The 13,918-nt window shown below is 35.6% G+C and overlaps 1 protein-coding gene across 8 annotated transcripts in view; it reads right to left on the bottom strand.

The window, feature by feature from the left end:
* Positions 1-13,918, bottom strand: part of LOC118281287 (segmentation protein cap'n'collar) — a 166,144-nt gene that overhangs the window by 137,575 nt on the left and 14,651 nt on the right. For 3 of the 8 annotated variants that reach the window (XM_050701040.1, XM_050701039.1, XM_050701038.1), the window contains exon 2: positions 9,709-9,834. In XM_050701040.1, the coding sequence (XP_050556997.1) occupies positions 9,709-9,801 (93 nt within the window). In that variant the 5' untranslated portion in view covers positions 9,802-9,834. Of the gene's footprint in view, positions 1-5,530; positions 5,831-9,708; positions 9,835-13,918 lie in introns of those variants that run through there. The other 5 variants (XM_050701032.1, XM_050701031.1, XM_050701033.1 and 2 more) reach the window with 3 other exon arrangements.

Below are 13,918 nucleotides of genomic sequence, written 5' to 3'. Positions count from 1 at the left end.
AAAAAAAAAAAAAACATATCTCAGCTGAGTCCGTTTCCACTAATGCTAAGCTATGTATACCAATGCATATGATTGGTGGAAGTCAAACGCATCTACAGCAACAAAGCATACATCTCTGGTGGAAAAGCACTCAAAAGGTCGAAGGAAAATGTTGATTGCAAGTCATTAACGTTTCACAGATGGGAACGGGGCCCAGTAGGGCTGATGCCTGATCCGGAGCTGCGGACTACCTAGCGAGTTTACCGGGGATCCGGATCGAAAAGCAGGAGTAGGAACGGGGTGGTTTTTAGTCAGTAAGAGTCTGACACTCCCTCTCGTCTCGCCCAAGGCAGGAGAAGATATTGGATGATTTTCCCCCCTCAAAAAAAAAGTCACTAATGTTTCGATCTCAGTAAACGTAAAACAAACACAATACTAGCCCCGTTGTGTAGTTAGAAGTTATATTTTACTATGTACAACAGCAGTACAGAGAATTCAGCGTATGTGGGTTAATTAGATGTATCCATTATATTTTAATTATAAATTTAAACTTTCTACTATGTATTTCAGTCACTGGTGCGCTATGTAAGTGGCTAGCTAGGCTACGGCCTCATCTAGTTATTTCAAAGATTGAAGTGTAAGTGTTATTTTGTAACCTATTGAAGAAGAAGAAATAATTAATATCATTTAACTATCATCAAGTAAACTACTTGTAACTAGGTAACTAATTATACCGTAAAACGTGCTGAATAGAATTCAAATTGTGAATAGATACAGGAATGGGGGTGAATAGATAGTTATTAGAACACTTATCACCCCTCTTTTGTGTCTATTCGCCCCTTTTAACCATTACCTAGTTAAACACATTCAAATCAAGTACTAATGTGACATTTTCCGAGTTTTTTTTTTATAATGAGGAAACTTTTTTTTAAGGGAAGAATATTGTCCAATTACTTCTCTCGCAAGGCGAGAAGGAGTGTCAGACTCCTACTGACTATAAACCACCCCATTCCTACTCCTGCTTTCCGAACCGGAGCCCCGGTAACCCGCTAGGTACTAGGTAGTCTGCAGCTCCAGATCAGGCATCAGTCGTACTTATTTTATAATTATAATTCCTAATGTCCAAAAATTGTCAGTCCTGTCTAAATAACCTTAGAAAGTACTAACATATAACTCGGAAAATGTCACATTGGTACTTGCCGTTAGTAGGTTTCGGGCCCGCACCAATTAAAATTATATCTAGACATTCAAATTATACATAGATGCTTCAATTAAAACAATATTTTATTCAATCTATCTATCATTATGCAACTGCTGAGTAATCATGATTATATTTTATCATCCAACAATAATTCGAATAACCTTTACACCTCAATTACCAACAGATTTTTTATGATATAAGCCGGTAATCGAGCAAACAGATCACCTGATGGTAAGCAATCGCCGCCGCACGTAGACACTCGAAACACCAGAGGCGTTACAAGTGCGTTGCCGGCCTTTTGGGGGTTAAGAATTTAAAGATTGTTGGGAAATCGGGGATTGGGAAGCTTGGAAACGTAACTAATAGGGCCTCCGGTAACCTCACTCACACAACGCAGGCGTTGTTTCACGTCTGTTTTCTGTGAGGCCGTGGTATCACTCCGGTGCCGAAGCATACACATTCTAGTTATCTATACATATAATGTATTACTTTATGCTGTAAAATTATGCATGTTTTTTACGAATAAATAAATAACATCTACCTTATTTTCTTCTGATTACATAAAAGGATAATAAAAAATAAATTAGGCACGTCTAGTAATTTACCTACTTCGAATGTAGAAATTAATTATAGAAATCCTAGTTTAACTAACGCCGCACTCAGAGAAATTTAATGATTACTTAACCCAGTCCTTAGTAATGGTTTTCAGTACAGAAAAGTTACTAAGGAATAGTTTAAGAAATCATTAAATGTCTTTAAGTATGGTAGTTAGTAATATTATTTTTTAAATAAAGTATAGGCACCTAGTAACTATAGGCAATGAAACTCAGGCATTCTGCCTGCATCTGCCTTGACCCGCTTTACATTTTTGCTTGTATATAACAAAATAGTTTTACTGCAGGTTAGCTGACATTGTAAATACCTAGTTAGAATTTCAACACACATAATTTAAGTAACATAAAATAAACTAAAAGTATTATCCTTGCTTTTAAGTCTTTGATTGTAAATAGAAAACTGTTGAAGGCTAACGTCGGTCACCGGTGACCACCACGGCGTTCAATGTGTTAATTACCTATCAAAAAATCTTTTATTTTCTACTAGTGACCCGGCCCAGCTTCGCATGGGTGCAATGATGATATATTAAGCATGTTTTATACATATAAACCTTGCTCTCAAAAAGAATAATTTATTTTCTATTAGCGAACAGTCCCAGCTTCACATGGGTGCAATAGTGATATATTATTATGCATGTATTATACATAATTATAAATCTCCCTCTTGAATCACTCTATCTATAAAAAAAACCGCATCAAAATCCATTGCATAGTTTTAAAGATTTAAGCATACAAAGGGACAGAGAAAGCGACTTTGTTTAATACTATTTAGTTATAGAAACATTAAATAGTTAATTAATTATAGTTAGTTTTTTTTTTTTTTTACATTTAATGTGTCGACGTTTGGCCGCTATCTCACCTGATGGTAAGTGATGATGCGGCCTACGGTGGTGCCTACTAGTACTCAGTCTAAGGCATTATAACTCACTTTCCTTTTACAAAACAAAAAAAAAGTAACATTATCTATTGATTTGGATAATCTATGGTGCATTCAGTCTATGTCCTTGGCCTCAAATACAAGGTAAAGCTTACCATGCATAGATAATGATTGCTGTTCATTACTTATGCATTCAACCAATGAGTCTGGTTTTGCTGCATTTCCTGATTGGTAAGGGCTTTGCTATCTATTTCTAACTGGGTAATATTATAAAACTCTTTGTTTGTCTTAACCCATTACAATAAAGTTAATCATAACACTTATTAAGATTTTAATTGAATTAATTATTTAATTAACTAATTATTCATAATAGTTATATATATTAAATTTTCTAGCGTCCGATTTATCGAGTGTTATATATCTGGAACTACATTTTTGAATTGAATAATGGATATAGGGTTGGATAGTCTAATAACCATGACGCCAAGCCTCCTACCAAGTCTGGGGATTATGGCGCATCTGTCTTAAGACTAAAGGTCTTTGTTCATAAGTGAGTATATTCAGAAAAAAATATATTATACCTAGTATTGTCATAACAATTGCACATCTGATTAAAAAAAGTGACAGCTTTGAGTAAGATAGCTTTAATAACTACTTTGCATTATATGTAGACAGATAGTAGATAATATTTTTCTATTTAGTTACGTGAGATATTTAAGGGGGGGAGGGGGTCGAGTCAAACCTCATCTAATCTCACGTTGGAGAGGGAGGGGGGGCCCGGCAAATATCACGTAATTTTTTTTTTATTGAAACTAAAAAAATTATACTATTTTGGCCCCTTATCTAGATTGTACATGCTTAAGATTTAATCTTAAGCGTAATTGTAAAACGATCAAGATCATTCACTAATTCGTTCGAAAGAAAATAATTTCATGAACAGTGAACGAACAATGAACAATGACAGTAATACTGTCAAACTACATTATTTGTTCTATACCAAATAACTCAATTATTATACCAGCTAAGCAGGCACGTATGTTTTGCAAAGTGCGACCCTCACGGATTGTCACAAGACGAGCTAATGAGTTACTGTGCGCAAGCGCCAACGGCTTAGAGTGGCTAGATCAGAACGAAGTTGAAGGAGCAGATGATTTTACTGAAAATCATATGGACATGTTGATTCCAATAATCTCTCTTAAGACCGCGCATGATTCGCCATGGACTGAATTAGAGTAGATATTCTTGTTTTAACTAGTTACTAGTCTTAACTAGTCGTAAATAAAAGCACAAAGCAATTTATTTTTTTCTTTTTACAATAATCCAGCTCGTTTACATAAGAAACCCACATTTTGAAAAATCTCACGTGAGATTGGGGACGGGGGGAGGGGGTTGAAGAAAATCTCACGAAATCTCACCAGGGGGGGAGGGAGGGACAAAAAATTCGAAAAAACACCTCACGTAATTTATGGACGCCCCCTTATCAAACAAAAATATTATTTTTTTGATAGATAAAATAATAGTTATTGTAATAATAAATTAATTATACTGTATTGCACAATTATTGTAAGTGATTGAAAATATTTTTAATAATCTTAAAAGAAACATTGTCATCATCATAATCAGTAGAAATAGGTACTATCATTGCTGAACAAAGGTCTCGTCTGAACTTTTTGGTTAGCAACAGAAAAATGTTGAAGGCAATTCCTCTGATTATGAGATAGCTTTGATTCTTAAGAGATTGAGAAGTTATTAGTTACTAATCCCCACACTTGGCAGATATGGGGATTATAGTTGGGTTATGAAACTTTTAAAAGATACTTTTAAATAAATTCCTGCATTAAAAACATTATCTAATAGATTAAAAAATAAATGAAATAACTGCATGATTTTAATTTTATTTAAGATTATGGAGATAGCAAAATAAATGTACCTAATTAAATAAAATTACTTCATTGTTTTTAGTAGAAGTTGATTCAACAAAATATACCTTGTCTATTACGCCATTAAAAATTGCAAAATGTATTATATTTAAAACATTAAGCAGTAATAATTATTATTTATATCAAATATCTTCTATTACTTTTTTTATCTAACATAACCTGAGTCATTCAGTTTCCTGTATATAAAAAAAAACAAAAACTGTTTTAAGAATATGATTCAAATTAACTTATTGAGGAACTTCAAAACAAAATATCATAATATACAAAGAAGCCATTAATATACATATATAATACAGGAAAAATATAAATAACAACTATTAAATAGAGTAAGAAACATGTCAATTCATTTATGTAATTATTAAAACTGGTTTCATGTCCATTAGAAAAAAATAATCATACAAGGTAGGTAGTCTAATTGGAGTAAGCCAAGGTACTATGTTTATTCTGCCTAGTGAGTACTTAACATCGATTTTAAATATTATAAGAACTTAAAACGGGATATTTACCATGTTTATTAGTTTTATGTTTGTTTTAAGTTCTAGTTAATGATATTACAAGTGAATATGTCAGTTTAAAAACTTGTATTGATTTTAAAGAAGATAATAAAGGTGTTCTTTCATTAGTGGTGAGTACTAAAATAATTTTAAGGTTCTTTGTAAATTAGTATACGTAATTAGCACTTAGATAGTTAGTTATTAAACAAAAATTAAAGTTTTGTCAATAAGATTCTGATAAGATAAAAGGTACTTTTGTTTATTTTGCTTATCATAGACACCGCGAAATACTTTTTCATGACCAAACTAGGCTCATGAAGGGAAGTTGTTTATCGTGCCTATATTAAAAAAAAAAAGTAACTACGAAAGATAGGTAACCTCTAAATTGTAAAGTTGGTTAAATAATGTAATTAAAGTATTTTTACACAAAGACTGTAGCACCAAAGGTTTGTTACGCTCCGTTAACTCCTATAACGGAAGATAATCCACGAAAACAGGTAAAAGCACTTGGAAAACAGCGAGATTTACTGTTTTTCTAAAGTTACACTTTGCACTATGAAACACTCGCGAAATACACTGTTAATAGGCTCAAGTTCGCACTTAAATCGTAGTTGGTTTCGCGTAAAACACTTAAAACACGATACAAAGGTTATTAGTAATAATATTTGATGAAATAACATCAAATACAAGATCATACGATATCGGAATCGGTTTGTGACTGACTTCGCCACGATCGACGACAGCGGCGTGAAAAGCACACGTCATGCAGACAGCTGGAAAGGGACAGAGCTATATTAACGAGAGAGAAGTATTATTGCTCTATAGATAACATCCGTCCGATTACGAAAGGTTACCTTTCACGCACCTATTGTTATCGTAGGAAAGAAATATTCTATTAAAGTCGTATATTTGCTCATGAATTATTTAATTTTGTTGCGGGAAAATCTAATTAGCAAGTTTCGTAATTTGATAATAGCGCCATCTGCCGAACAGTAGCGGAATTTCTTAGACAACAAATATTACTTACTTTTCGTTGATAGATGACTCGCCAGTCGCATACAATTTTCCCTAATCATTACTTACAATTATACAACGTAGTATGGTATGTAAACAGTAATTTTGTACCTGTTTTTATATGTTATTACTTTTCCATCCTCTGTATTTAATTTATAAAGTTTCCGGTGCAATTATTCTAGTAATACTGATGAAGTTTTTTTTAAGTAGTATCTGTATTTAGGTAATTTTCTGCTGTTCATAATATCAAAAAACAAAAATAAACACGTTTATCTCTCAACCATACTAAGACATACTAGATATTTCATTTACTTTTATATTTATTTTGTTCTAGCACAAACTTCGGTATTTTAACGCCATCTATCGTTCCATAGCGAAACTAGTAACGAAAAAAATATGGCGCAATATTGCACAATGTTTTCCGATATTGTTAGATAGTTCCTAATTATGGAGTTTGTTTGTTTTGTATAACATACAAATTGTTATTACTATTCTTGATGCGTGTCGTGTTGTATGGATAATAATTTACTGGAGACATTTTTATATTTTAGCCTTACTTTTATAAGCCTTCAATATATCTACCTAATCCGGGGCTGCGGACTACCTAGCGGGTTTACCGCGGCTCCGGCTCGAAAAGCAGGAGTAGGAACGGGGTGGTTTTTAGTCAGCAAGAGTTTGACACTCCCTCTTACCTCGCCCAAGGCGGGAGAAGTCATTGGATGATTTTCCCCCTTTAAAAAAAGCCTTAAGTAGGTTTTTATAAGCTATCAATATAATCCGGGGCCGCGGACTACCTAGCCGGTTTACCGGGGCTCCGGCTCGAAAAGCAGGAGTAGGAACGGGGTGGTTTTTAGTCAGTAAGAGTCTGACACTCCCCCTCGCCTCACCCAAGGTGCTTGAGTGTGTAGAAAATGAGCGTTTACATTTTTAATGACCTTTTTATTATGCAATAATCTTATCGATTTAAGTTGTAGATACCTATGACATTTAGAACAAATATTTTATGTAAGGTAACATTATGTCTAGTTTACAAACTATTATTTTTCTATAGACGAAATTGAAGGGCTTTTTTATGAGGGGGAAAATAATCCAATGACTTCTCCCGCCTTGGACGAGGCGAGAGGGAGTGTCAGACTCTTACTGACTAAAAATCACCCCGTTCCTTCTCCTGCTTTGAGCCGGAGCCTCTGTAACCTGTTACGTTGTTCGCAGCTCATATTAATTGGTACCTACCACCTTTACTCTGTTCGCGGGTATCGTTGAAACGTCGTTGACTATGTGTTACATAACAAAGATTAAATCGTAGCATTCTATAAAAAAACAATTAGGTAGGATTTGAATGAGGCGTAGATAAATATATAATATATATAATAATAATATATAATACCTATAGCAACTCGATGGAACTAATTATTATAACTTACTGTGAATGTTAAATTGTACCTAGGTAGTTCACAAAATACTGTTTCAAAATCAAGTTATATTAATTTCCCATTATTATATTTTGGTAGATACTTATTGTAATATTTTTTCCTTTCTGTAACCAATCTATTTAATTCATTGGTCTAGTGGTAACAAGTGCAATTCGTCAAGGGGTCAAAGTATTACATATTAGGCTTTTTTCGGATTTTCGAAAGTTTCTCAGTAGTAGCACGGAGTCTGAAATTGTGTATAACAGTAGGCTCACCACATATAATATGGGACTTATAACACAACTGGTGAAAAGTTGGTGTACATTGTATAGCGGCATTACGTGCCATATTGTGTATCTCTAGCTGCTTACCCCATTGGGGATAAAGGGCGTGACGTTGTGTGTGTGTAATCATTTAACTTTTTCTTTTTTTTTAGTTTTAAGTTAATTTTATTCCTTTTTAGGTATTTTTAAGTTTCCATTAAAAGTAATCATGATTTAATAATTAGATAATGATTTTATTTATGTTTCATAAACATATCTCCCACAAAGTTTACTTTTTTTTTTAAATCCGTTCGCGGTCTTTGCCCCATCACGCCATAGATACGTGATTACATTTTAATCTTTGAACCACAGATTATATTGGTACGTCATATCTCGTGTGCCCGCGAAAATGATAAAATGGCGCACTTAACATACAGCGCATATTGTACGATTGTGCGATTTTGAAAAATCTTTTGTATGCGGTGTGTAATGTAGCGCCTTTTATCCCTGAAGGGGTAGGCAGAGGTGCATATTACGACACGTACCTAATGCCGCTATACAACAAGGTATAATAACTACTTTTCATCATTTTTGTTATAAATCCCATGTAATAGGGGGTGAGCCTACTGCCATATACTGCTCACAATTTCAGACTTCATGCTACTACTGACAAATTTTCGAAAAAAACCCCAGTAATATTTTGCCCGACCCGAGAATCAAACCCGAGTCCCCTTGTCCGGCAGTCGCACTTACGACCACTCGACCAACGAAGCAGTTTTTGCGGTAGTCCTTTAGAATATTTACATATGAGAGCAGATGTCAGAATTAAGGCGAATATTCCGCCTTTGCAAGTGCGGATGCGAATATACGTAGCATTTCTGATAGGTACTTCTGATTATGTTTGCAATACCAATGACTTTGACTTTATCCGACACTGAATTGTTGCAGATGTCAGAATGAATGCGAATATTCCGCCTGTGCAAGTGCGGATGCGAATATTCGTAGCACCTCTGATTTTATGTTTGCAATAACAATAACTATCACTTTGACTTTATCCGTCAAATAGAATGAATGCGAATATTCCGCCTTTACACGTGCGGATGCGAATATTCGTAGCACTTCTGATAGGTACTTGTGATTATGTTTACAATATTAACAATAATAGTACCTAACACGTGCACAATCTCGTCGAGTGGAAACACTGATTATAAGTTGATAAAATGTCCAAGTACTTGTATCTAAGACCGACTACACACTAGTAGATATTTATTGATTTTGTCATGAAAACAGTCGATATTGTGGAGCAGGTTGTAAAGTACTTAGTTTTTTTTTTAATAGCTGATGCACAGGCTGATGCCTTCAGCTTCGCTCGCGTGGATTACCGACTTTGTGACTATTACCAGTTGGTAAATTTAAACAGTAAGTATTAATTTAATGTCTTTAAATTAAAATCTATCAAAACAATACACTTTCATGCTACTCAGCAATTATTGTCATGCACATTTTAAATGTGTATACAAAAGTTCAGCTCAATCGGTTGAAGATATCTGCTTCTTGCGGTTGAAGATATGCTGCTACTATCTAGGGTACTTTTCCACCAGAGATGTACTATGCTACGTTGCTGTGTATGCGTTTGGCTTCCACCATCATTGGTACACATGGCTTAACACTGGTGGAAACAGACTCAGCTAAGCTTTATGAAAGACGCGTGCTATGGATGGCTTCCCTACTATCGATACATCGCATACTCGAGCTGCACATCTTCCTCGCACAGCTACATAGCTTAGTATCAGGGGAAACGGTCACATAGTTTCACAGCCTAGCTATTACATTTTCGTAGCATAGCTACATAGCACATCTCTGGTGCCAAAGCATCCTAAGGTGTAAAGGCTTATTATAAAGGTGTAAACTTACCAGCGTATTATTATATTTCCTTTTGACGGCTGCCATGTCTTCAGGGTCGGGGCTTAAGCTCCTCATGGTGGGCAGTACCTCGTCCAGAAGCATGGTGTCTGCAAGATCTCGCCGATGTCAGGTCACCTACGGACAAGGATCTTGTGTTAGACAGTTTTTTTATGGTATAAGCCGATAAACGAGCAGACGGATCACCTGATGGAAAGCAAACGCCGCCGCCCATAGATAGAGTTAAAAGTATGTTGCCGGCATTTTGGAGGTTAGAAATTTGAGGATTGTGAGAGTGCGGAAGATAGAATTAGGCCTTCGGTACATACACTGTCATATGAACATAGTAGATTCTGTCAGCGGCTTCGCCCGTGTTTTCGTGGTATAAAAAGTAGCCTGTATGTTGTTATTCCAGACCATAATCTACCCCTGTTCCAAATTTTGAGGATTTCTTTTATTTTTTATATTTTTTTAAAAATCTTATGCCACTCTAGGATTTTCTCCTGTGTTAGTGTTAGTTTCCTCCTGGGAAGGGAACCCGCTACCCTTTGCACGGCAGCCACAGCCACTGCGCAAACAGTGCAGTCATGATTGAGTAATGATTAAGTAACACGTACAACATACATTCAAACATTCAAACTCACAAACTTTCGCATTTATAATGTTACTAAGATTAGTGAGAAGACATAATTTATATCTTGGAGCCAAAATATTATACGACGTACGTATTGATAAGGATATTTGATAAATAGTCGGCTGCCCGGATTTATTTAAGGTCGTTGCTCTTTCGTTTATTTTTCCTGAAACCTCATTATTCGTTGAATGTTCGTCTACATCCTCAAATCCACATGTATAAGGAGTTGTGTTCCGCAGAATTGTTTGATATGATGCCCACGGCCACTTTCTATCATCGCACCGCTCGCCGTCGACAGGGAGTTCACACTCACACATTGGAGCCCAAATGGACAGTTTGATTTCAGAGCAATTTCCACCCACGAACCCTCCAATTGTGGAATGAACTCTCTGCCGAGGTTTTCCCAGTAGGCTACAATATGGGGTACATACTTCAAGAAGGAAGTAAATATGTTTCTTAAGAGTCTGCAAAGCGGATGTAATGCCGCAAGTGTTGCAAGCCACGGTAACCACTTACAATCAGGTGGGCCGTGTGCTTTCTTGCCACATAAAATATGGATTTTTTTTATACCTTGTGGTATCAACAACGTGGTATATAAATGGAATAAATCATCAACTGTCAACTGACTCCCCCCGCCCTGGGTGAGGCGAGAGGGAGTGTCAGACTCTTACTGACTAAAAATCACCCTGTTCCTACCCCTACTCTTCGAGCCAGAGCCCTGGTAACCCGCTAGGTAGTCGTTAATTAAACTAATGATTCACTTATGTATATAACAGACGTATTCACCTACTTTTGAATATTATATTATTATTAAAGATTATGTCATATTATATATACGATAACTCTGATTTGGTACATGACAAGGCGACTTTTCTAAATGTTTTGTCAATACTTTGCGCGTTGTTTCTTAATGTCTATACATAGAGATGATATTTATATAGGTAGAATGATAATACATATCTGTTGAGTATGAGTATTAAATTTGCAAATCATTCTGAAGACAACAGACTACTTACTAGAAGTTACTAGCATGAAACAAGTGGTTTTAATAACCCGTCTATCTTGACAAGTCCATCACAACCTCCCATACCGCTGCAACTCCTGTAAACCAGGATCTATAGTAGATACAAACATGAAAACACCGGAACACTGAAGTCCGGCACGTCTTAGGGACTTGAATGACTGTCTTGGATCCCGCAAAGAAATGAATCAGAAGATGTTATTAGAGGAGAAGAAAAAGAAAGCGATAGTTTCCACTTCCCTCGGTGAATTTAATGCAGGAGACAGAATAACTGAATCCTAAAGGCCCAAAATCTTGAAAACTACGCAACGGATTTTGATGCGGTTTTTTTTATAGATAAAATTATTCAAGAGGAAGGTTTATATGTATAATGCTTGCATAATATATCACCATTGCACCCATGCGAAGCTGGGGCGGGTCGCTAGTTGATAATATTAGTAGAATATCATTTTTAAAATAACATGTTATACAACGACATATGTACAAATCTGTGAACTAAGATCACAAAGTAAATAGAAGCCTCATGTTTATACATATATGATAACAAGTGATATAAACCCTTATCTCCGAGCGTTAAGATTGATTATTGTATGCATACAAATGGTAGTTCGTCTATGTACAACATTTGCCAATACATACTTATAGTACTTGGCGTATAATTACGCAAACTCGATGTTGGTTAGCAAGATGTATGTTTTTTTACATATCTAGACACACGGCAGTGTGTCCGCCAAGTTCGAGCAAAAAAACCGACACACCGGCCGTGGGTTATATTACACGAACCATTTCGGGCCAAGTTCGACCCACCTATAACTCAAAATCTATTTTATCTACGCATATGAAATATCTAGTATCTGTCGAGATCTACTTACTTATCTAAAATACAAAATTTCATTAATGTACCTACTGTAGGTCTTGAGATATTGACGTCAGAAAATCGCTATTTTTACTATACACTCACTGACTGACTGACTGACTCACTCACTCACTCATCAAAAACCTAGACCACTTTCAATGGTCGTATTGACTTGAAATTTGGCATGGAGGTAAGTCTTTAGGTCAAGGTAAAGGAAAAAATCTGAAAATGGCCAAGTGTGAGTCGGTTTTAAAAATAATGAAGGTGTAAATTCATACTCCTAAGGAACTAAAACAAAAAAATATCTATATCTTCCAATGGTCGTACCGACCTAAAATTCTTTACGAAGGTTTGTATTTAGTCAAAATAAAGTAAAATAAGAAAAAAAGAAAATAAACCTTACAAAAATAAATGAAATCCCACCCAAAACATAAATGTGAAAGGCTGCCAAGTTCGATAATATTGGAATGCTTCGCCTGTAAAAGAAGTGAGATCTAAATAAGTACCAAGTTCCATACACAGACCTCAGTTAAAAATGATATAACTTGGCAAGTTTTAATAGAAAATTATATACTTGACTCATTGCGTTTAGTAGGTTTATAACAAAGTGTGTGAAAACTTGCCAAATTGTTATATCATTTTTAACTGAGGTCTGTGTATGGAACTTGGTACTTATTTAGATCTCACTTCTTTTACAGGCGAAGCATTCCAATATTATCGAACTTGGCAGCCTTTCACATTTATGTTTTGGGTGGGTTATTATACATACAGTCTGATTTTTTTATTACCAGCCCATTTTTTTATGGAAATTCAATCACAAAAAAAGGAGAGAGACGATTCTCTTGAAGGTGGATTGGATGAATACTATTTTTAATACGCTTTGTTGTCTTCAATATCGCAATGCAAGTGCGTTTTCAACTTGGATTTCATTTTTCAAGTACCTATTTTATTATTCCTATACTTTACCTATACAAAAATTAAATAGGTCCTAAAAATAGATAGTATTCACTATTAAATTAGAAAAAATATCTAAAAGCAGTGCATCATTCAAATAGTTAGGAATCTCTTCACAGAGAGGAGTGGAAGGAGGGTAGGGAGGCCTTTGCCCTGCAGTGGGACGACCATGGCTGAAAATAATTGATCTTTTTTCTGGTAGTTACGTATCAAAGTCAAAGTCAATCATTTATTCCAATTATACCATATAGCGTCGCGTTCTGCGCGCGCCTCAAAGAACCATCAGATCACCACAGATGGGGCCCAGTAGGGCTGATGCCTGATCCGGAGCTGCGGACTATCTAGTGGCTCTACCGGGGCTCCGGCTCGAAAAGCAGGAGTAGGAGCGGGGTGGTTTTTGGTCGGTAAGAGTCTGACACTCCCTCTCGCCTCGCCCAAGGCGAGAGAAGTCATTGGATGATTTTCCCCCCTCAAAAAAAAAAGGTACTTTTGGACGTCAACAAAGAAAGAAATAAACAATAGTCTGTCAGTGAAGTTAGGTGCTGTATCATTCAAACATTCCATCACTACATAGTATAAAACAAAGTCGCTTTCTTTGTCCCTATGTCCCTTTGTATGCTTAAATCTCTAAAACTACGCAACGGATTTTGTGATGCGGTTTTTTTTAATAGATAGAGTGATTCAAGAGGAAGGTTTTTTTAATGACATGCCCCCACCTTCAAAACGCGCCTAGTTTTTTGGGGATAAAAGACTAGGG

Source organism: Spodoptera frugiperda, chromosome 19 (genome assembly GCF_023101765.2).
Source record: "Spodoptera frugiperda isolate SF20-4 chromosome 19, AGI-APGP_CSIRO_Sfru_2.0, whole genome shotgun sequence".
In the NCBI taxonomy this organism is placed as follows: domain Eukaryota; kingdom Metazoa; phylum Arthropoda; class Insecta; order Lepidoptera; family Noctuidae; genus Spodoptera; species Spodoptera frugiperda.
Note: the sequence above shows the minus strand (reverse complement) of the source record. Positions and strands in the feature narration are given on the sequence as shown.